The following is a 23,576-nucleotide window of genomic DNA, read 5'->3' as shown; positions in this document are numbered from 1 at the left end:
TGCCCTTTTCCACAATCAACCCAAGAAACTCGACTTTAGACTGCTCGAAGCTACATTTCTCAGGCTTCAAGAACAGGTCGTTCTCTTTTAATCGTTTGAGTACTTCTCGCACGACTTTCTGGTGTTGCTCTCTACTTCCATTCGTAAAGACCAAGATGTCATCGATATAAACGACCACTGTTTTGCCGTCTATTAAATCTCTGAATATCTCATTCATCATGGTCTGGAAGGTTGCTGGAGAGTTCGTCAACCCAAAATACATTACGGTTGGTTCGTGGTGACCAAAAGGCGTTTTGAAAGCTGCCTTCCATTCATCTCCTTCTTTCATCCGAATATTATTGTACCCCCATCGTACATCCATCTTGGAGTACATCGTAGGCACCAGTAAGGGCATCAATCAGGTCTTGAGATCTCGGTAGCGGATACGCATTTTTAACCGTCTTCTCAGTTAAGCCTTCTATAGTCCATAACAGGTCTTAGTTTGCCATCCTTTTTGGCCACAAAGAAGAAAGGTGCTGCAACTGGAGATTGTGAATCTCTAATACGTCCTAGTGCAGTCTCGGCTTTTAACCAATCTTTCAACGTGTCCATTTCCTTTGGTGACAAGGGGTACGGTTTCGCGTTCGGAGGAAGATCATTGTCATCTTTAAGATCCACAGCATGATCCCATTTCTTCCTTTCAGGGAATCGTTTGGACTCTTCTTCTGAGAACACTCCCAGGTAATCATGAAGCCAGTCTGGAACCATCTCTTCAACAGACTTCTTCTTTTTCGTAGCTTCTTCTGCTACCTTCTGCTCCGTGGCAACCGAGGCTTTATATCTAATCCATCTTTCAGGACTATCCTCGTCTTCCACCTCTTCACAGGTCGCCTTCCTCGTGTCCATGTCCTCATCGTCATCCTCTTCTGTGGGAATCAGATCTGGAACCACATCTGCCTGTTTTTGTGCTTTTCTATTTTCTCTATTTTTTTGTCTTTGCTCCTTTTTCGTAATACATTTAAGCGGACACCTAGATAATGAAAACTGTCCTGCATTCCAGTCTATTTCTGGATTATGATATCTTAGCCAGTCGATGCCGATAATAACATCATCGCTTCCCAAGTCTGTAACCATGAAGGCTGCTTTGTCTTCTACATGGTCACCGATCTTTAGACCTAGTTCGGCGAAATGAGTCATCGATCCAGCGGCATTTAAAGAACCATCTATGTTCTTAACCGGAATAGGTTTTAATAATTTACGACACCGAACGTCATTGTCCAACACAAACTTCCTATTGATAAATAAAGTAGATGCCCCACAGTCTACAAGGGCTCTAACGTCCGCAGTCTTCTTCTTTCCTTTCAACGTTATTGGAATGTAGAAATGTTCTGATTTTGATCTTAGGTATATTTCTTCTACATCCGCAAAGTTTGATAAGATCGAATATCTGCTTCCAGACACGTCTTCTTCTACTGGTTCTTCTAGGATCTCTTCTTTCCTAGTGGCTACCCAATCTCTAAACCATTTCGGCGGTTGATTTCTTTCGGCCTTTTCTTTTGCCAAAAATTCTTTGCCTTGTGGTGAAGCGGCCAAATCCTTGAACCACTTAGGTGCCTCTCCTCTAACTTCTCCGTGAGTTAGGGATTCTATGAACCAACTTGGAAGGGTGTCTTCTTTCGCGGGAATGTTATGAGGTCGTACTGTTGTCTCTCTCTGTGGAGACGGAGTTCTGCAATTTCTCGCAATGTGATTTGGTTTTCCGCAACGGTAACATACAAAGGGCTTCTCCGTTGAGCGCTTCTCCCATTGCATTGAACTCTCGTAAGGAATACGTTTTTCTTGTCATTGTGCCAGCTGTATTCTGGAACCCGATTCACAAATGACTGGTGGTAGACTAGTCGTAACGGTCTACCCGAAAAGGAATGATGAATGATGAGCTAGTCGTAACGGCTCATCCGAAAAGGAATGATGGTGAAAACGGAAGGTGAGAAAGGTAATACGTAAATGGAAAACTGAAGCGGTCCCCGATATCTGATCGGATCTACCTCGTACTTCAGGGTCAAAGGGTCCTGGTAAAACCCAACTGACTCTTCCCTAGATACTAACTACAAAGATGTGTACGTAACAACTATACTCGCCAAGTGAGAGAAACTAGGTGCCTTTGCCAACACTTCCCAAGGGAACACACTAGAAGGACACGACCGCTCTTCCAGCCGAAGCTTACAAGCGTCAGTTCTCGACTAGATGCGTTTCTAAATCCTCGGTAGGATCTGTGCGTAGGACTTATCGCTAGACAACTCTTCTAAACTTGGGTAGAGTAGCCTACGTATCGTACGAAAGAAAGGTGATAGGTAAAAGGGAAAGTTATAGTAACGTTGAGCAGGCAGGGTCTTGGGCCAGCACTCAAAGTTGCAGTGACACGCCTAATGTCGTGAACACCTCCGTATACTGGCGGCTGCAATGTAAGGCAGGGCCTGGTATAGGACTACTAACTACGAAAGGATAGGTATGAATGCGCTCAAGCGAGCAAAGGGGAGAATGATGAAATCAAGGGTCGCGGTTGTTTAGACCGGGCAATATAGAATGGTTTTGTTGTTTAACCGTTGACCCTATGAGTATAGCAGTCAAGGATTAAAGAACACGTGAAACGTTGATGAAGAGTAACGGATCGTTTGAACGTTTATCGAGCCTGACTTGGCTGGATAAAGTTTCAAAGGATAAAGGTGTGCAAGCGGTAATGCGTGGAGTCGGAGTCCCCTATAGTTCAAACCTAATGTCACAACCCTTTTAACGAATTAACGCAGGGGCGGAGACTAGGACTCAAACGAAGGTTATCAAACAAGAAGAGATAATGAGCAGGGACGTCTTAGGATTGCTAGCAGTGAGCTAATACAAAAGAGGTTTGAACTAAAGAACTACTGACTACAACGAGCTACCTATATACATACATTGAAACTGAGACTGAATCTGAGAATGAACTAACTAGCCAATCATTAAATAGGAAAGGAAATCGTACGATGATCTAAATATAACTACACTATGATGTCATGAAACGTGTAACAGCTGTGCAAGGGTTCTCGGGGATTCTAGAGTCACGTGACCTAATCGCTTGTGAAAGGAAGTCGAAATCGGGAATGTCGGAGATAAAGGTAGTGGGCGCTAATGGAATAGAGAAGTTTGGATATGTAAAGGATGAGTTCGGGTTAGGGTTTGTGAACGTCATAGGTACAGACGCTGACTGAGCGCTAACGACGGGCGCTTGTGATGGGCGCTTAACGGGTGTCTTACGAGTGTTCAAGAAAGAATAATGGTTCGTATTTGGAATTCGTGACATCCCCCCGGAGTTGGGAAGGCCTAGGTTCAAATCCTGGTCCTGCCATGATTTTGGTGTTCAATAAAATGCTGATGTCCCGGATGGTGCTCTAAAGCTCGGCGTTGACTTGGGTACCTGCAAAGCCGGATGCTGAACTACCAGAGAGCGGACCACACGAAAATTTGGGCGTCTCAGTCTCTGCTCCTTTGACCTTGGGCGCCTCCAAGGTCTCAGCAGATTTTGATGGCATTGCTACCAAATCCAAACACTGATGCCGACGTAAGCTGACCGAACAAGAACTTCTGCGGTGAACTCGATCCAATGGGACTAGATTGGGGAGTAACCGCCGAGAACGTGAATAAAGACGAGTATCTTTTGCGGTGTCGACAGCAGTTGTAATGTAGCAGCAGGCTTGGGGACTGTGCTAGCAGGTTTCTTTCCAAAGTCAAACTTCAGCGAGACAGGTGCGGATAGAGTAGAGGTAGGGGCGGCGTTGCTTGAAAGTGCCCTAAATATCGACTGTGGGTTAGGTTGTGCCGATGTGGATGTTGGCGCCGAGGAAGGTAGTACACTGGGTGTTGCGAAGGGGAATGGTGCCGGTTCGCTGGTTTCCGTGCTTGATGCCGCAGGTGCAGAGAAGCTTAAGGGATTGGTGGATGGAGAAGCAGAGCAGCGGCTTTACAGGCGTGGGACCAAAGGAAAATGAAGGGACTGCGGTTGCTGCAGGTGTCGTTGATACGGCTGGCTTGGCAAAAAGGTTGGGTGTAGAGGGTGCGGATGATATGGTAAGTGTGGTGGGGGCAGGCCAAATGAAGACACCGGCGCTGCAGGGATAAAGGTTTATCGGCAGTTGGAGCTGAGGCCGAAGGCGTATCACACTTGGGGTGAATGTAATGATGGGCTTTAGGTGTGCCATGGCGAAGCTCAGCCTGTTTGACCGTGAGAACAGCGGAATTACACTTTAGCCGAAGCTTATCACTCCCGCGTACAAGTTCAGCTGAGGCCTGGCCCATATAGTGACATAAGTATGTATTTCATAACCAACTAACTTGATGAATCAAGCGTGTTGCATGATGTTCAAGTTTCGCTAGCCCTTGCACGACACATGTTCTTGCTTGAATGCCCAATCATAATTTAACTTGAACATGATTCATGATTAGCGCTGCCTTGAGGCTTGTGGTCAAGGATATTCGGGTGCTTGTTATTAAATTTTGGTTCTACCGAGTACTCTCCCCCGGTCCTAGTTCTTCCATCCATTTCCCTCAGGCTGATACAAATCTTTGACTGTTTGCAATGAGCGAAGACCCCAGGCAGATATCTCCTCCAGAGCACTCTGAATCCAGAGAAGCAACTGCTGGCGAGAGCTCGGTACGTGCTCTTATGGTATCACTGTCGACGAGCGCTAACAACATCATCGCTACCTCTGACACATCCTTCACCCAGAGCCAGCCCCGTAGCGGATTTCGTCAGGCCCTGCGGAAATTTAAGAAGAATTTCACTAAAAAAGTTTATGTACGTCGACCTTGAACTTCTGCTGAGGGTGCTAGAATATAGCTAATACATATTGTACAGAAACGCTTCAAGCGTTCCCGCCACCAAACCCCTACTGTCCAGAACGCCGACCATGAAGATGCTTCGTCGAATCAGAATATTGAGGTAGTTGGTCATTACTATAATCTTGAACTTATCTGAGGTCCATTAAGGATGCGTCGCGTCTGCATCCTTCCGATGCTGACAAGCTCGCCACACCTGAGAATCTCAGTGGTTGTGTGAACCAAGAAGCATCCGGAGAACCTACTTCGAAGGTATTTACGCCAAACGATTTGTTTTTCATCTTTAAAATTTGGTGGTCGCACAGGTTCACGCTGCTTCGTCTGGCGTGGAAATTCCAGATCCCCAATCGGTTGATGCCGGACTTCGAGATGCGCGTGAGGGTATGGAAAGTATGAGACCACTCGGGAAACGTGGCACTGCTGTGGCATCCGCAGCCAAGGATGGCCCAAAGGATCTCGATGCCGCAGACATTTTCCAGACCACATATCTTCAACCACTCAGAATTTTTGATACTGTCATCGGGGATCTTGCGAATGTATGGGCTACTCTCCTATGTTTGAAGCGAGCTAATTAAGTTCCATAGGTACATCCTTACGCAAAGGTGGTGCTGGGTGTGCTGTCTACTGCATCCAAAGTACGTGTACTTTTGCCCTCCTGTTCAGCAGCTGTTGACTCTATGCAGATTATTCTCGCTCAAACGGAACGGGACCAATCGGTACAATCTCTTCTCAAGAAACTAGAACAGATTTACGACTTCATGTCGCAAAAGGACACTCTTGGCCAGATTTCATCCAAGCGCAGTATCGCTGGACGGATTGCCCAGCAGACTCTAGAGTGCGCAGGTTTCATCAGGGACTACTCAGAGAAGAAGAATTTTTGTAAGTCATTAAGCTATTGCACTCTGCACATTGTCAATCTTATATCATTATCACAGGGAAGAGACTCGGGAAAAATGTTGTTTCGGAGACGGATGATCTGATTACACGATACAACAACGCTTTGGACGACCTTATGCAACAATTTCGGGACCAAGCTATTCGGGACGTAGCCGACCTTGTCCGGTGTACGAGTAAGGATTCGGACTTGCTTCTGACGCTACATCCGCTCATACCCCTTCAGGTGACGAACTGGGCGACAAACTAGATCTCAGCGGTATGCCTTACGCGGCAGGCGCAGGACTAGATACCACGAAACAATGCCTACCAGGGACGCGCACGGACATTCTCTCCCAGATCACTGAATGGATCAGTGGAGATGCTGCTCAGCGTGTGCTGTGGCTATCTGGCCCTGCAGGCACGGGGAAATCAGCCATCGCTCACACAATCGCCAACTGGTTCAACGACTTGGGAGGGCTTGGTTCATGTTTCTGCTTCGACCGAGACCTTAAAGCCGACAAGCGCCATGAAAAAGTCTTCTCCACTATCGCTCGCGACCTCGCTGACCGTGATCCGGAGATGAGACGAACATTGGCACATGCAGTCGAACATGCAAATGCGCTCAAGAACACGATAGATATCATTCAGCAGTGGCGCAAGCTGTTTATGGAACCGCTAAGGAAGTTGTCTGAGTCGAGCATGGGCCCGGAGCCTGTCTTAATCGTCATTGAAGCACTGGATGAGAGCGGCGGAAGGGAGACACGGCGCAACCTTCTCCGCATACTTGCCGGCACACTAGATGTCGAAGGTCTTCCCAAAATCACCGAACTCCCATCCAACTTTCGGATTCTCGTCACCTCTCGCCCCCTTCATGATATCGATTCTGAATTTCGGGATGCTCCACACATCCAACGGTTATCCATGGACAACATTTCAGAAGAAGTCTCGAAGAGAGACATCCATACATTTGTGTCACACGAACTGAAAAAGGCGTCTGGCCTTGGGGACAAAAATTTCGCAGTCCTCGCTGACAAAGCTGATGGACTCTTCGAGTGGGCGCGTCTTGCATGCAAATACATCCAAGACATCGGTCCTGGCTCACGCGCAATCGATCGCTTCAATGATGTGGTGTCCCACAATCATGGAGAGCGGGAGAACTTGTTGTATGGCATATATAGCTTCATTTTAGGAGAAAACATGCGAAAGGACAGACACACCACAGAGGCCGGTTATCAACGAGCGCTAGCAAAGTTTCATTCCGTGATGGGACAAATACTTGGCTCAGCCGAACCCCTCCCTTTAGATGCCCTGAATGCCATGCGGCGCCGTTTTCCGGACCAAGGGGAGCATTACGAAGTGCAAGACGTGTTAGCAGATATGGGATCGCTGTTAAGCGGCACCACCAACTCATCCAGCCCCATCCGACCCCTTCACGCGTCCTTCCGCGAATTCCTGACGAACAAATCATCCAGCGGAGACTTTTTCGTGGAGATATCGATCGCGCAACGCAATCTTGCTTTTGCGTCACTTCGTGTGATGGAACACGACCTTCGCTTCAATATGTGTAGTATGAAGTCTTCGTACCTCCCCAATAGCAAAGACCCCGGGCTGCCAGATCGAGTCGCAACATGCATTCCCTCGCATCTATCTTATTCCTGTCGATTTTGGGCTGCGCACGTACGAGCAACGGACTTCGACACGGAGCTCGCAAAGGAAATAGGGTCACTCTTCGAACACGAGCGGCTGCTCTTCTGGATTGAATCACTCGGCCTTCTCAATGCACTGAACGTTGCAGTTGCTGTGCTTCCACTCATTTCCCAGTGGCTGAAGGTGAGAACAGAGTCAGCTAGTAGCGTCAGCCAAAGTGCTTACGCGCGAACACAGGGCCAAATTGGCTATCAAGATCTCTTGTCCGCTGCAATGAATGTGCAGAGATTCGTCCAAGTCTTTGGTGGGATGATTTTGCACAGCACGCCGCATCTGTATGTATCAGCACTGCCATTTTCGCCCATCAAGTCCACGATAGCCACAAAGTTTACTGCAAGGTTTCCGAACACTCTTCGTCTGATACATGGACGTCTTGTGAACTGGACGGCTATTCAGACCGTGATCAGTGGGCACACTGGTTTGGTTTTGTCAGTCTCGTTCTCCCCCGATGGCACTCGCATCGTGACTGGTTCAACCGATTCCACTGTCCGGCTGTGGGATGCAGCGACAGGGCTGCCATTAGGTGAGCCCTTCCGAGGGCACACTGGTTTGGTTTTGTCAGTCTCGTTCTCCCCCGATGGCACTCGCATCGTGTCTGGTTCAGAGGATTCCACTATCCGCCTGTGGGATCCAGCGACGGGGCTGCCATTGGGTGAGCCCTTCCGAGGGCACACTCTTCCAGTTTGGTCAGTCTCGTTTTCGCCCGATAGCACTCGCATCGTGTCTGGTTCACAGGATTCCACTATCCGCCTGTGGGATGCAGCGACGGGGGAGCCATTGGGTGAGCCCTTCCAAGGGCACACTAATTTGGTTTTTTCAGTCTCATTCTCCCCCGATGGCACTCGCATCGTGTCTGGTTCTCGGGATTCCACTGTCCGGCTGTGGGATGCAGCGACAGGGCTTCCATTGGGTGAGCCTTCCGAGGGCACACTAGTTCGGTTCGGTCAGTCTCGTTCTCCCTCGATGGCACTCGCATCGTGTCTGGTTCATATGATTCCACTGTCCGGCTGTGGGATCCAGCGACGGGGCTGCCATTGGGTGAGCCCTTCCGAGGGCACACTAGTGAAGTCTGGTCAGTCTCGTTCTCCCCCGATGGCACTCGCATTGTGTCTGGTTCAGAGGATTCCACTGTCCGGCTGTGGGATGCAGCAACGGGACTGCCATTGAGTGAGCCCTTCCGAGGGCACGCTAGTTCGGTTTCGTCAGTCTCGTTCTCCCCCGATGGCACTCGCATCGTGTCTGGTTCTTTGGATTCCACTGTCCGGTTGTGGGATACAGTGACGGGGGAGCCATTGGGTGAGCCCTTCCGAGGGCACACTGGTTTGGTTTTGTCAGTCTCGCTCTCCCCCGATGGCACTCGCATCGTGTCTGGTTCTTGGGATTCCACTATCCGGCTGTGGGATGCAGCGACAGGGCTGCCATTGGGTGAGCCCTTCCGAGGGCACACTAGAGAGGTTTCGTCAGTCTCGTTCTCCCCCGATGGCACTCGCATTGTGTCTGGTTCTTGGGATTCCACTGTCCGGCTGTGGGATCCAGCAACGGGGCTGCCATTGGGTGAGCCCTTCCGAGGGCACACTGATTCGGTTTCGTCAGTCTCGTTCTCCCCCGATGGCACTCGCATCGTGTCTGGTTCGGAGGATTCCACTGTCCGACTGTGGGATGCAGTGACAGGGGAGCCATTGGGTGAGCCCTTCCGAGGGCACACTAGTGAGGTTCGGTCAATCTCTTTCTCCCCCGATGGCACTCGCATCGTGTCTGGTTCTTGGGATTCCACTGTCCGGCTGTGGGATGCAGCGACTGGGCTGCCACTGGGTGAGCCCTTCCGAGGGCACACTAGTGAGGTTTTGTCAGTCTCGTTCTCCCCTGATGGCACTCGCATCGTGTCTGGTTCGGTAGATTCTACTGTCCGGCTGTGGGATGCAGCGACGGGGCTGCCATTGGGTGAGCCCTTCCGAGGGCACACTAGAGAGGTTTCGTCAGTCTCGTTCTCCCCCGATGGCACTCGCATCGTGTCTGGTTCTCGAGATTCCACTGTCCGGCTGTGGGATGCAGCGACGGGGCTGCCACTGGGCGAGCCCTTCCGAGGGCACACTAGTGACGTTTGGTCAGTCTCGTTTTCCCCCGATGGCACTCGCATCGTGTCTAGTTCTCCAGATTCCACTATCCGGTTGTGGGATGCAGCGACAACGCAGCAATTCCAGCAGCGCACTGAGATCCACTCCTCTGCATTCTCTTCGGATAGACGTCCCGCCACACCTTGCAAACAGGAGACTGCCACGCCAACCAACGCTTGGAACAATCGCGCCATTTGCTTCGCATCAAGCTTAGCATATGCGCTGCAAAATCCTGCTGAGCTACTCGATAGCACCTCTCATCATGGTCTTAATTCAACCCCTGTCTTGCTTGAAGATGGATGGATGGTAGGACCCGATCGTCGGCTACTTTTCTGGGTACCACCAGCTTCCCGAGAACGATCATTTAATTCTCCTTGGAATGTCTTCATGATACCCAGTGGGCAAGAGATTGATCTCAGTCGCATGGCTCATGGAGAACACTGGTCGAATTGCCGAAATGCGTGAGTTCTTAGCCCTAACTGTCCCTCACAGTTGCTCAATCAATACTTCTAGCCCTACTTGTTGATGATCCATTTGTAGCAATCCTAAGTGTACGGGTGGCGACCACAGTTTTTTGGATGCTCCCTTTCCATTCTCGTACGCGTACGCTATCTCATAATCTTGATATTCACCATCGACACCACGCGTCACAACGACTTATTGACTTCTTCACTATATGACACCTCCGCACGAAGATCCTCCGAGTTACCTCAGCTAATCATTTACGGTACATACTTAGACCCTCTCGCAACATCCGAACACCTCAGTATTGTCTTCACATTAGTCTACTACTAGCTAGTCCCTCGCTAGATACTTCATAATGTTAGTATTGTCTTCACATTACTGAGCTAGTCCGTCGCTAGCGTATACAGTTTTACTCCATGTCAATTCTAGATCTATGAGCTTGAAGTTGTTCAAGTGAAATGACCCGCCGAAAACCAGCCTGCGTCTGACTCCCAATACCACCGCTAGTTCGTCCGAGCGCATACCGAGGGCTATGAATCAGACCATTCCATCACAGACATAATTGATAATTGCGCCTTTACACACTGTCGTGCCAGTCGATGATGAAAACCCCTTGAGCCTGAATGATCATCGGCGCTGACTCGGAGAGGGCAATCTCGTGCTAGAACTAGCATTCATTCATGTGAAGCATCATCCTGTAATGAAGTCTCACAGTGATTCAGTATCGCACGTACTGATTAACTCGTCCTCACTTCTGACTCAAGTCTAACAGGATTATTACTGACAGCAGGTGTCGTGAACGTCACGGTGTAGATCGACCAGGACTCCTGCGCAACATTATCGGACGGCGTCATCCTAGAGTCTAATAAGTCCGATCAGTGCATGAACGTTCCCAGAATCTGACACGCACCACAAACTTATTATATATGCGTAGAGTAACCACAGCACGATGAGGCGGGATGGCGATAGTTGGCTGTTCTAGTGCTCCTCCTTGCCCCTCAAGATGCTTTAAAATTCGTCCTCAACAATGTTTCTCATCAAACGCAAGTGACAAGTTAACATGATTCTTTGATTGGTACAACGTCGATTCCTAGTGTGGTTACTCCGATAAGAACTATCTCAAATCAAGTTCGACGGGTATTGGAAGTCTTCCAGGCCCACGAAGTTCTCCTTCATGCTTCTCGCCGAAATGAACCGGTAGAAGATGCTAATACTCCCAGCTTTGTCGTTGGTCCCGCTTGCTCGTGCTCCTCCAAAGGGTTGTTGACCCACGACCGCGCCAGTGCATTTCTCGTTGTAATAGACGTTGCCGGCAGCGTTGCGTAGCTTGTTTGTGGCAGTCAGGAGAGCTTTGCGGTCTGCGGCAAAGCTGGAAAGGAAGTTGTCAGTCGACGCATATCTTCAAAAACCTTGCGACTTACATAGAGCCGGTCAGTGCATAAGGCGAGGTGTTGTCGATCAGTTCCAAAGTCTTTTCATAATTCGCGTCGTCGTACACATAGACCTGAAAAGTTGTTAGTACATCTGGCCACATTTCTAAACATGACCATTACGGTGATAACAGGACCAAAGATTTCTTCTTTCATCGTGATTGATTCAGGATCTTTAGTTAGAATGATGGTTGGCTGTATGAAGTAGCCCTTCGAGTCATCACCTGTAGGATCATCGGAAAAGTCGCAGGTGGGTCATACTATCCGCCTTACCGGTGCCTCCAATAAGAACCTCCCCTCCCGCATCCTTGGCTTTCTGGATAAAGCCTATTATTTTGTCGTAGGCCGGACGACCTCTGTGATATTGTTCAGTGACCAGTACGCAGCGCAATGCATAGAAATAGAACGCACATCACGGGTCCCATGAAGTTACCGAAGTCTGATGGTGGCCCAACCGTGATCTTCGCAATCTCGGACAGGAGCATATCTTTGAGTCCAGATGACCAAAGCGAAGAGGAAACATATAGCCGTGACAATGCAGAACATTTTTGTCCTGCACACAAGCCTATCAATCTTGCGTGTCACTCATACACACGATATGCGCACCTTGATACTCAAAACCGCCTCGAATGGTCTGCAAAACTGCATTTCGGACTTCTGCTGACTTGTGGATGACATGGAAGTTCTTCCCTCCTGTCTCGCCGACGATTCTCGGATACCCTTTGTACTTGTCTAGGTTTGCGGCAATGTCTTTCCATAGCTTCTTGAATATAAAGGTGCTACCCGTGAAGTGGAGTGCTGCAAAGCTGGGGTGGGATATGGCCTGTGCGACGACCTCTGCAGGTGGCCCGGGAACAAACTGGATGACGCCAGCTGGAACACCGGCCTCCGCGAGAATCTGGTAGATCAAGTAATTGGAATACGTGGCCGCCGGTGAAGGTTTCCATACGACTGTGTTACCGACGATCGCGGGAACTAAGAAAAGACTCATTCAGAAGATAAGACTTGTGATAGAATAGTCGCTCGTACCACCTGGAAGGTTGCCACCAATTGCTGTGAAGTTGAATGGCGAAACTGCGAGAACAAATCCTTCCAGCGCACGATACTCGATGCGGCTAAGCAATCGTCAGAAGTAGCTTCATAGAAAGGATACTGGACTTACTTCCATGCTCCTGCTGAGTTCTTAGGAGGCTGCTGTGCGTAGAGCTCCTCAACATATTTGACGCCGAAACGGAAGAAGTCCGACAGCTACGAAAGTTCAGTCAATCAACTGCCACCAAGATAATTCCATCCTACACACCTCGGCAGCAGCATCAATCTCGGCCTGCCAAGCGTTCTTTCCTTGACCAAGCATAGTAGCTGCCATCAATTTGTAACGGTACTTGCCGCTAACAAGCTCTGCAGCACGCAAAAAGATGGCGGCACGATCGTTCCAAGGCATGGCCTCCCACTCAGCTTTGGCAGCAAGGGCACCATCAATCGCACTGGCTACGGTCGATTCATCTGCCTCGTGGTATGCGCAGAGATGACGGGCGTGATCGGAGGGTATGGGCTGCTTTGCAAGTTTACCAGTTCTAATCTAAGATCCGCGGAAAACTAAGTCATCAATGAATTGGCTGGTGGCATGCTGTACAGACCGGTAAGCCATTCACGATACAGGGAACCTCAAATGGAAGTTCCTGTTGCATCTGAGCAAGCGCAGCCTCGAGACCCCTACGCTCTGCTGATCCCACAGCATAGCTTCGCTGCCGATATGATTCAGTATTAGAAGGAGTGACTCGTGAAGTTTACATAGACTCACCATAGGTTCATTTTCGACTGCAGGTACCTTGAATGTGGCCAGCTGTGGTGTAGACATGTTGAAGACAAAGTCGTTGAGATAGAGAGATCCGGGAGAGCTGCCCAGGACTTTAATTTTAGTCCAAGCAGATCAGTGTCACGCTTACCTTGGTTACTCATCAGCTCGGGTATCTCTGAATAATGTTTCACATTTATTTCTACTTAGTTCCTTTTTTCTCCATATGCATCATCCTTCATACGACTCCTCTAGCTACGATCCTCCCCAGACGGTCCTCCCCCTAGTTGACTTGAGCTTTACTACGTGTGAACGATTGCCACAAGGTGATTACGGCATTTCCCCAAAGCCTCGCCTCGAGTACTTACATACTCGCTTAACCAGTGCTTGAACTTGACGCCGTACGATATTACAGTCAGGCACCGTTGTATCAGAGATCAACTTGATCAACTTAATATTGATCACCTACGTAGCCTACACATAGTTCAATACTACTACGTGATACAGCTATCATAATGCATACAAGTTCAACCAAGTACATATGGCACCTGGCAAGGTTAGATCTAAGAGTATATCGTTCCAATGTATACTGTAGTGACAATATGGGATTGTAACATAAATTGGTTTAAGAAAGAGTAGTGGCGAGTCAATGTCGCGGGAGTAAAGTTTTAAGGATATTAACGCAGAATGGCGCATGTAAAGAACGTCCCTGAAAAGTCCTAGATTATGTGACAATGATTGTGTCGTGATAGTCGTGATAGTCGTGAAGAAGAAATAATCATATAGTAGCAGGAAGTTCGTCGATCTGTCGTTTGAGATCTGACAAAAATTGATGCGAGTCCAGAATGCTACTCGCACATCGCGCGCATCCTGACGCATCGGCGGCCCGTGCAAAGAATGGCATGCTGAAGATAATGTCTGTGGTTGCCCGTGTTTCCAGTTCCGCTCTTGCCATTCTTTCAAACTCTTTCCACCACTTTGGCGGTACAAACGCTCCATAATAAGGCCCTGAGCACTGTAGGCACTTCACGTCTTCTGGAATCTTCAGGAGCGCTTGGGCGTCCTTCGACCGTTTCTTGTGCAAGACGAGGAGGCGATGGTAAGAGTGGGCTGTGATGAAGCGGAAGTCATCCGACAATGGACAGTCAAGGATGTTGGTGGAGAGCGTGTGTCGGGACGCAACCTGAGCTTCATCCTCAAAGTCGTAACGACTCGCGATTGCGAATACTCGCACTGGATCATCTCTCAAATATGCGGGGGAGATAAGCTGCTTGCGAAGAGAGAAGACGACGCCAAGGAAATCGTATTTGACTGCGACTCCGAGAATAGTGCTGAGTTCGTCGAGTGATGAAATGGTGGGATGAGGTATGGGGTAAACGAAACACAGAAGTGTGTGCACGATTGAGCTAGGCTCCGACACGGGGATCATGGGACGACGTTCCTCGTTTTTTGGATCGTCAGGGGGCTGGGGCAATGCAAACATATGTTCAAAGAATGGAGAGGCGGCCGCTAGTATGCAACGGTGGACGCAGAATTTGACATCGTCGCTCGAGAGCAGAAGCATATCAGAGCCGGGAGCGTAGAAGTCATTGTGTGAGTGTGTCATCATGGAGGTCAGAAAGAGAGACAGAGAGTTCCAGTCCTCAAGGCCTCATTGAGCGAATGCAGGTTTATATACTAGCCGGCGGCACAGCAATGGTGGAAATTACAATTCAGACTAGTGGGGTGCCTCATAGGGGCAAATCATTTTGGTACACAAAGTACAATGGATAGAAACATACAAGCACGGTGTTCAGTTTCAGATCCGTCACTAGCGGCGTGTCCTATGATCCCGAGAATGTCTATCTCTGCTGTGGCGCCGTTCTCTAGATCTGTTGCGTGGCACTGGGGATGCAGAGCGTCGGCGCCGATCTCGAGGGTCTTTCCTATCTCGATCATGTCTGCTCCTACGCGATGTTCCTGTGTCATCTGGGACTTCGAACACCATTCCATAACCATCTCTGCCATCGCTTCTTCCAGCCGCCCGGTATCGTCGAGTTTCTTCCAAGTCTTCACGACCGCCAAACCCACCCCTTTCTTTGCTATGCAATCCCACTTTGGGGTTGTTAGACCAGGAAGTATTGAGCCGTGCCACGGACTGCGAGCTGCGTAGATGAGGTAAGACAAGACAAATTATTGAAGTAGTTTCGCACGTACAAATCTACCCAAATACGTCTATCATCTACTAAAACATTTTGCATCTTAAAATAGGCCTGGCAGGTCCTTGAGTCATGTTTCATTATGCAGATGTGCACCACGAACCTGTTCCGCGTCATCTCGTTTATCAAATTCTATGAAAGCGTATTGTAACGAGTCGCCCGTTTTCTTGTCCCTAATGACTTGGCAACTCATAATGGTGCCGAATCTCGAGAAGATAAGTTCCAAGTCTTCGTCTCGTGTGACAGGGTTAAGTTTGCACACAAAAAGGACATTTTCTGGCGGCCGGACGTTGGCAAAAGGCAAGTCGCCAACCATTTCAAGCGTTAGGGCAGAGGCTGCTGCGGCCTTTTCGCGGCGTACACGCTCCTCTTCCTCGTCTGGAAGAGTGGCAAGCGGGTCTTCATCTTCCGCAATCCTAGTAGAATTATCTGGGGCCCGAGTAGGAGATGACGGAGGTTGGACTAGGTTGGGCGGATCAGGGAACGGGTCATCTGTGAATATCGATCAGCACGTGAAAACGTCAGGGTCCACCTAGGTGCTAACGCACCGAGAATAACGACGTGTCTTATTCGCACATCCTTGAATGGTCTCCCATCTTGATCCGTGAAAACATCATTCAGCTTGTCCAGCGTTTCCGCCCCTTCCGAGAGTACGACGTGACCAAAAACTGCATGTTTCCCGTCGAGATAGTCTATGTTGTCTGCAAGTGTGATGAAGAATTGGCTGCCACAACCACCTTTCTCGCCGTTCACAGAAGGTGCTACAGCCATGGACACAGTACCTTTGTGGGTATGCTTCAACTTTGGCACGATTTCTGGGGCGAAATACCTGGGAACTGTGGCATCCTTCTTCTCTTGCGAGGCAATGTAGGACCATATTGATTCTCCACCCGTTCCTGTGGCAGTGGGGTCACCAGCCTGGGCTAGGAAATCTTTGGAAACTGCATACTGTTATTTAAGGCAAAGGTACCAATGAAGGGAGGATTACGCACCATTGAAGAATGCATTCAAATTATAATAGTACACCTTACACAGTTTCAAGAAGTTCTCGCATGTTTTCGGACACTGCTCCACCTCAAGGTCGATGACGAGGTCGCCTAGAGAAGTTTCGAACAGGACGGACATGGTGGAGGTCCGGTAGTTTTAACTTGTTGGTGGTATGGGCAATCTTGTCACGTCTTCGGTATATAGCACATGCACATTCTTTTGTTTCAACGGCCGCCTGGCGAAATGGCATCGCGTCTGACTACGATACGTGATCAGGAGATTGCAGGTTCGACCCCTGCGGTGGTCATGTTTTTTTACCAACACACTCACATGATTATAATTTGGGTAAGAAGACGTGCATTCGATATTTACTTGGTCAGTATAGTTCCTATCCTTTTACAATGGCCATGGTGTACTAATTCACCTGACAGCATGCAACTGCGCCCAAACCAATTGGCTCAAGTACTGACCACTGTCACCGGCCGGGCTCACTAGTACTCATTCATTTTTTCGCCGCTTTGTAATCTCCAATGAAATCAGTCCGTTTGCCTGGTGGAAAGTGCCTCGCGTGTATCGGAAGCATTGCACACGTTTTACCATTGCAGATCATGATGGTCACACTATTCGAAAATGGTACATCAGATTAGTCTCCCAGATCTTCTTGAATCTACCGCATCACGGTAAATCTGCGGGACTTCAGTCTCGAAACGTCGACGTACTACGCGTCTGTAAGACTCGTATTCGTACCTCTGCTGCTCAAGAGTCTACTCATTCGACGAGACAGGAAATTGAAGTTTGGCTTGCTCTGGAACGTTACACCCTACCGATAACGAAAGTACTCGTTGATGGCGCTAAGCTGTGCCTGGTGCGCCGACTCCCGAGCCAGTGACGGTCAGCTGATCATCGTCGGTGATCATGATTCATGCCCGCTTGGCCCCGCCTCTCTAGGCCCGCACTATTTGCATTTTGCGAACTGTCGCAGTCCAGAACCTCACCATGTGCCTGGCCAGGACCACGACAACGCTCAACGGCGCGCTTTTGTCGCGTTCATATCGTCATCGTGATCCCACGCCCTCAATCTTCGAATGTCACCTTGATCATTGGACGACCCCCTCTCATGGGTACATACGACCTTGCATACCGGTGTTCACTACATCTCATATGAGCACAGTGCAAAGACCAACGATACTTGGGTCGTTTAATTAGGATGACTGTATGAAATACGATGCTGGTGGAAGTGGGTATTGAAGCAGAGGTATCAGGGTGCAGGAGCCTCCAATCAGACAGCGCTGAATGCCCCGAACACATTAATCGTGATGGTACAAAAACAAACAGTGACATGCGATGAGATATGCAATACTTGTATGAAGTACCGGGGACGAACGCAATACAGAAAGAGGTATGTGCTGTACAAGGTCACGTATGCAGTCCCACTGGAGTATATACAAAAACGTGGAAATGCATCATTGCTGTTGGTTTTGGCCTCCAGGTTGACCTCCGAAAACGAATGTGCTGCTTCCAGTTCCAGTTCCAGTTCCAGTTCCAGTGCCACTGGTCCCACTACCGAAACCAAATGCACTAGGCGTAGGTGCCGACGGTTTTCCAAAAACTGATTGCTGTTGCGTTGGCCCATTTGAAGTACCCGTCGAAGGTTGACTGAACACAGAAGATCCGAATGCAAACGCGGGCGTCGATGATGCAGGCGCAGTGGAAGCATTGGCGCCGGACGAAGAAGGCGCTGCAGTGTCTTCCTTCTTTCCAAACGAAAAGATAGAAGAAGTGGTATTGTTTGATGGAGGAGCAAATGGTGACGGCTTCGCGCTATCTGCGGGCTTGGTTGACCCATTGCCAAATGCGAAAGCGCCTGCTTGGGCACTGCCAAATACAGCAGGAGTTGTAGAGAATGTATTGCTCGACGCGGCATTGCCAAATGCACTCTTGGGAGTTGATGTGGACGTGCTTGCGTCACCGCTGGGCTGCGGAGCACTGGACTTCTCAAAGATATTACTCGAGACGCCATTTGCATTTGTACCAAAGCCGGAACCACCGAAGACTGCAGCTGCAGAAGCGCCAGCCTTGCTTCCATCTTCTTTGGTAGCATTTGCGGCTCCAAAGATTGATAATGGCGCGTCCGTCTTCTTCGCATCACCGCCCGACGAAGGAGCTGTAGCAAAGGGTGATGTCCCCGACGGTGCTCCAAAACTCGGCGTTGACTTGGGTGCCGATGAAGCACCTGTGAAGCCGGATGCTGAACCACCAGAGAGCGGACCAAATGAAAATTTGGGCGTCTCAGTTTCTGCTCCTTTGGGCTTATGCGCATCCGAGGTCTCAGCAGGTTTTGATGCAGCAGTGGCATTGCCACCAGAACCAAATACTGATGCCGATGTAGGCTGACCGAACGGGAACTTCTGCGGTGAACTCGATCCCATGGGACTGGATTGGGGAGTAGCCGCCGAGAACGTGAATAAAGGATTAGTCTGTTTTGCGACGTCGGCAGCAGTTGCGGTAGGGGGAGATGTGGCAGCAGGCTTGGGGATCGCGCTAGCAGGCTTCTTGCCAAAGTCAAACTTCAGCGGGGCAGGTGCGGATGGAGCAGAAGTCGCAGCGTTGCTTGAAGATGTTCCAAATATCGACGGTGGGTTAGCAATGTTTGAGGTTGCCCCAAATACCGACGGTGGGTTAGCTTGTGCCGATGTAGATGTTGGCGCCGAGGAAGGTAGCACACTGGGTTTTGCGAAGGGGAATGGTGCCGGTTTGCTGATTTCCGTGTTTGATGCCACAGGCGCAGAAAAGGGATTGGTAGATGCGGAAGCAGATGCAGCGAACAGCGGCTGTGTAGGCGTGGGACCAAAAGAAAATGAAGGAACTCCGGTTGCTGCAGGTGCAGGCGTCGATGGTGCGGCTGGCTTGGCGAAAAAATTGGGTATAGAGGATGCAGATGATGTGGTAGGTGCGGTGGTGGCGGTGGTAGGAGGTTGTGTCGTGGGCGGAGTAAATGAAGATACCGGCACTGCAGGGGATATTTGTGGAGTAGAGGAGGTAAGGAATAAACTGGGTTTATTGGCAGCTGGAGCTGAGGTCGCAGGCATAACACTTGCTGGTGTGGGAGACTCAGCAGGAGCAGTGGACTTTGAGGCGTCCATGCTCGTTGAGGTATTACTAAATGAAAATAATGATGGTGTCGGCTTTGTCTCGGTACCGCCAGACGTGGATGCAGTAGGAGGTGGCGGGGTGAATGTAATAATGGGCACAGCCGGAGCTTTAGGGCCTAGCTCAGGCGCCGTGGCACTGGCCGGAAGCTCAAATGCCTTTGATTGCGGGGTCTCTCCTTTCTTCTGCTCCAGCATCCGTGCACGCATCTTCGCCATCGCCTCAGCCTCAAGATCTTGCTTCTCCCATTTTGAGAATGCACGGAACCCCGGACGAGATGGACCCTCTGCCACACCAGGAATTAATGGTGGAGTATGGGTATTTGAAGAGGCAACACGTCGACCAGTTGGAGCCTGCGGCAAAGGCTGCTTAAATGGATTCACCCGGGCTGAACCATTGGTCAATGACTGACGAAAGGCACGGCTAGAAACGGGGCTGTTCTTCATCGAATCCCAGAGCAGATCCTTGCCCGTCTTTGTTGGTGATACAGGAGCCTCACCGGGGGTGCTAGGCTCAATCGAGGCTCTAGGCGTCTCTTGCCACACAAGTTCCTGCCGTTCCTCAGCGTCTTTGTGTTGTTCATCTGTCAGCCAAGTTTCCACGTAGATCTCCATATTAGCCTGTCGATCTGGGTGCTGAGAATCCTTGGGCTGTGTTTCGGTTAGCTCCACATGTACATCGACAAAGGGACAAGCGACTTACCATTGAATATTTGCTCCGAGCCTTTTTCACCAAAGTAAGACGAAGCCGCTCGCCTTCATTCCCGACCTTATATTGAACACCATTTGATTCCCACTCTTCACCAATCTTTCTACCATTGCAAAGGGGATCCTGCAAGCCGTCCTGAGCATCGCTGGCTGCCACGGAAGAGGTTTTCTTGCCCCCTTTCTTCTTCTTGGATGTGCGCTCGCTATGCCTATGAGAACCTCCAATACTGCCCTCGCTTGCTGGGGATTCAGGATCACGATCTCGCTTCCTACCACGAGAAGAACCATCCGATTTTCTTGGACGAACCGTACGACGCTTGCGATGACGGTGAGACCTGTCATCTTGATTATCTAGTGCCTCCTCTTCATCATCACCGCCAAACGTAGAGCCAGCCTCAGCACGATCACGCTTCTTCCCACGAGGAATTGGGTGCAACTCGGCGACATCATCCATTTCCTGGTCTTCAGGTGTCTGAGCCCGCGACATATTGCGAGGGCGCTTGTCGCGACCATCGATGCGCATATATTCAGCGTCCTCATCCAGATCGAAAGTCCGTTTTGATCCCCGTTGAGCAGGCTCTAGCTCGTCCTCTTCCTCGAGTAAATCGAGTTCTTCATCGTCATCAATGAGGTCACCACTATCAACACGGGACTTCTTTGATATTTCAGGTTCATGATTGCCCTCATGATCATACGCTCGTTTCTTGCCTTCCACTGCCGCATTCGTGTCGAAACCGAGATCCTTTCTGCTAGCACGACGATAGGATGAACGTTTCCCAGACGTTAGGGACTCGCGTGAGAGGGGCAGGAGGCCATCCCGAAGTCGGGGATTATATCGGTGCGCAAAGTCAAATCCATTGGGCTTGTGATCAAAGCCAGAAATGGTACGTCTTGTAGCAGGGAGTTGATTAACATGTGGCTTCGTAGCTATATACCGATCAGATCGAGAACAAATTACAAAAAAGTTCCACACACCAGGTTCGGCCGCCCTTCGCCTCAAACCATGCACGTCTGGCAACGGAACCTGATTATTTATCACCGGAGGGTCTTCCGTGACGTTATTAGCCTGTAGTCTGTCCTGAGCCTCACGTTCAGCGCGCGCCCGGGTGGCCGCAGCATATGCTACAGCAAAGGGACGACAGTCCGAGTCTGGGATTCCATGTTTGCGACGCATCGCTCTGATTGTCGTAAGTGTCGTGAGCAGAGGTTAAAGAAAGGAAAAAGAATGACGCACTTTCTGTAACCCAATTCCTGATTTTTTTTCCATATGTCCCAGGCGCGTAGTGAGATGAGGGATACCAATAGGCCAAGTGCTAGGATGAGACTAGCCCTGAATAGAATCGAGTACTGGGACCATTGACCCAGAATACCAGTATTTGGTATCTGCAAGATGGGGCCGCCGAGAATGTCAGCATGCTCGTCGTAAGCCATGGTACGACGTCTTGCGGGAGCGTTGAAGGAGGTCAAGAAAGGTGTCCCACACTCCTCGGCACGGCCCGAATGCGGAGTGAATCGGAGATCGAACATTTGCATTCGCGTTAAATTTTTTTTTGTTAACTGATAACGAAAGGTTCACTTCCTCTGCCCAGTTATAAACGCTGAGTGAAAGTGCCACACAAACAATACTTCCTACCGCCAACGCCTGTCTCGTCCCTCCTATTTTATTAGCAGACGATTCCGACCGGGATTTACACCAAATCATACCAGCATCTTGGAAGTGACTTGGTGTAGGCTTTGATCGACTTTTTTTTCTTGCGCGACCTCCACTCGTCAATGCCTAGGGACATGGCTCACAGTGCTTTCGTCCCTATACTGATGATGTGGAAGATATAGCTATTAGAGCGTGCTTGGTTCCACGCTTGAATGTCCAGCTGTCTGTGCAGTAATAACCGTGGTCATTCGAGTACTAAACCGATGCGGATATACTTACTTTCTACGTGCATAATCCATTTGACGTGTTCTCGTCCGTCATGTATCTGTCCGTGATGCGCATTATTTTCTTGAGAATTTCCGACGCCAGCAAGGACTCGTCGTGTAACGATTTTAAAACAAACACTCCGATTGGCCCAGCAGAAAGTGCATACCTGGATACACTCCATAAGGTCTAGATACGAGTCCCGACGCTTGCTCGGATCCCAAATAAACACGAACAGAGCAACCCTTAGACTAGACAATTTGGCGGGAAATCGTGACATAATTAGTTACAAAGACGTACGTCGAATTCCGATTGGTGTGAGAAAATATATTGATGGGTTTTTATACATTGAATTGCAATTGAAACACTTACTTCCTTGTTTGCTTCATAGTCATTCCCGTCATCACCGTCTTTCTCGTTTACAACTAACAGGACTTGCAATGGCCAAGGTTGTCACGTACGAAGAGCTCAAGGCACACTCTACTAAAGACAGTCTCTATGTTCTTATCCACGGAGAAGGTGAGTACAAGGAAGCTTGTCAAACTGTGTCTGCGTGGTGACGTGTTGGACAGTGTACGATGTTACTAAGTTCATCGACGAGGTATGCAAGCGCCGGGATGGATATTGAACTGTTCCCTGACGATGATGTAGCATCCAGGAGGTGACGACGTGATATTGGCCGAAGCTGGTATGTGTCCCATGAAAATGGGCGGCTAATCCCGGACTGAAGATACGCCGTCTACAGGCAAAGACGCAACCCAGGCTTTCGAAGATGTTGGGCACTCTGACGAGGCCCGTGACCTGCTCCCTCCCCTCCTCGTCGGAGCTTTTGAGAAAGATGGCGTAAGGTGCACCCTAATGCCAACTTGAGCTGCACTAACCCAATTTATCAGGCTCTGAAAATCGGCGATACCAAGACCCCCGGCTCTGGTGCTTCGGTTTCAGATGCCGTTGAGCAGGGTTCAAAGTAAGTTTCATTACACGCGCGTTCACTTCACAACTGACATCTCCTGCAGCTTGATGTACTTTATCCCATTGACCCTACTGGGAGCATACTTTGCATGGCGCTTCTATGGAGCATGAAGGCATGGATCGACTTTCTGTTCCCCTGACACCTTTTGGCGTACATCATTTTATATCCTCATGATATTCTTGCCCGTTACCCATGAACCTGCCTCGTCTGTCGTTATATCTATCATGGGTCCCTTGGGATATAGAGCTTCATTTTTTGCAGGTTTAGCGTGAATCAACTTCCGATAAGCCAGGATCTGTATTGGATTGGAAGACACCGAAATGGAACGATTGATTAACTGTGCTGATGAGTCAGACCAGTACAGAGAACGGGCTGCGTATTGATACAACAGAAAAAGATGAACACCACAGGATG

The 23,576-nt window shown here is 49.5% G+C and overlaps 6 protein-coding genes and 1 non-coding gene across 7 annotated transcripts; 3 read left to right on the top strand and 4 right to left on the bottom strand.

Moving 5' to 3' along the window:
• Positions 1-3,831: 3,831 nt before the first annotated feature.
• DFJ58DRAFT_910451 (uncharacterized protein) lies at positions 3,832-5,406 on the top strand (the record flags this gene model as incomplete). Its single annotated transcript, XM_041395185.1, has 9 exons — positions 3,832-3,891; positions 3,922-4,077; positions 4,242-4,317; positions 4,596-4,660; positions 4,736-4,804; positions 4,865-4,948; positions 4,996-5,097; positions 5,151-5,235; positions 5,348-5,406. The coding sequence occupies 9 exons, from the start codon at positions 3,832-3,834 to the stop codon at positions 5,404-5,406; spliced, it is 756 nt and encodes a 251-aa protein (XP_041250035.1).
• A 5,649-nt stretch (positions 5,407-11,055) lies between these two features.
• Positions 11,056-13,337, bottom strand: DFJ58DRAFT_759812 (Aldehyde/histidinol dehydrogenase). Its single transcript, XM_041388373.1, has 11 exons — positions 13,239-13,337; positions 13,075-13,182; positions 12,738-13,016; positions 12,600-12,685; positions 12,467-12,552; positions 12,044-12,412; positions 11,849-11,990; positions 11,711-11,793; positions 11,561-11,661; positions 11,429-11,511; positions 11,056-11,376 (listed from the first exon to the last, which is right to left on the bottom strand). The coding sequence occupies exons 1-11, from the start codon at positions 13,293-13,295 to the stop codon at positions 11,127-11,129; spliced, it is 1,644 nt and encodes a 547-aa protein (XP_041250034.1). The 5' UTR covers positions 13,296-13,337; the 3' UTR covers positions 11,056-11,126.
• A 507-nt stretch (positions 13,338-13,844) lies between these two features.
• Positions 13,845-14,982, bottom strand: DFJ58DRAFT_368694 (uncharacterized protein). The gene has a single exon (XM_041380074.1). The coding sequence runs from the start codon at positions 14,839-14,841 to the stop codon at positions 14,011-14,013; it is 831 nt and encodes a 276-aa protein (XP_041250033.1). The 5' UTR covers positions 14,842-14,982; the 3' UTR covers positions 13,845-14,010.
• On the bottom strand, positions 14,552-16,662 carry DFJ58DRAFT_759806 (cyclophilin-like domain-containing protein). The gene is made up of 6 exons (XM_041388372.1): positions 16,423-16,662; positions 15,979-16,371; positions 15,534-15,922; positions 15,429-15,484; positions 15,014-15,376; positions 14,552-14,961 (listed from the first exon to the last, which is right to left on the bottom strand). Exons 1-5 carry the CDS (start codon positions 16,553-16,555, stop codon positions 15,043-15,045), a joined length of 1,305 nt encoding a protein of 434 aa, XP_041250032.1. The 5' UTR covers positions 16,556-16,662; the 3' UTR covers positions 14,552-14,961; positions 15,014-15,042.
• Positions 16,647-16,724, top strand: DFJ58DRAFT_t26. Its single transcript has one exon. It is a non-coding gene; the product is annotated as a tRNA-Arg (tRNA).
• Positions 16,725-20,989: 4,265 nt separating this feature from the next.
• Positions 20,990-21,737, bottom strand: DFJ58DRAFT_368639 (uncharacterized protein). Its single transcript, XM_041380073.1, has 3 exons — positions 21,509-21,737; positions 21,250-21,452; positions 20,990-21,193 (listed from the first exon to the last, which is right to left on the bottom strand). The coding sequence occupies exons 1-3, from the start codon at positions 21,703-21,705 to the stop codon at positions 21,183-21,185; spliced, it is 411 nt and encodes a 136-aa protein (XP_041250031.1). The 5' UTR covers positions 21,706-21,737; the 3' UTR covers positions 20,990-21,182.
• Positions 21,738-22,495: 758 nt separating this feature from the next.
• Positions 22,496-23,295, top strand: DFJ58DRAFT_368403 (cytochrome b5-like heme/steroid binding domain-containing protein). Its single transcript, XM_041380071.1, has 6 exons — positions 22,496-22,708; positions 22,762-22,790; positions 22,841-22,877; positions 22,935-23,032; positions 23,083-23,156; positions 23,206-23,295. Exons 1-6 carry the CDS (start codon positions 22,630-22,632, stop codon positions 23,270-23,272), a joined length of 384 nt encoding a protein of 127 aa, XP_041250030.1. The 5' UTR covers positions 22,496-22,629; the 3' UTR covers positions 23,273-23,295.
• Positions 23,296-23,576: the final 281 nt, after the last annotated feature.

The sequence above is a fragment of the Suillus subalutaceus genome, assembly GCF_016647625.1.
Source record: "Suillus subalutaceus strain FC151 chromosome Unknown DFJ58scaffold_5, whole genome shotgun sequence".
In the NCBI taxonomy this organism is placed as follows: Eukaryota; Fungi; Basidiomycota; class Agaricomycetes; order Boletales; family Suillaceae; genus Suillus; species Suillus subalutaceus.
Note: the sequence above shows the minus strand (reverse complement) of the source record. Positions and strands in the feature narration are given on the sequence as shown.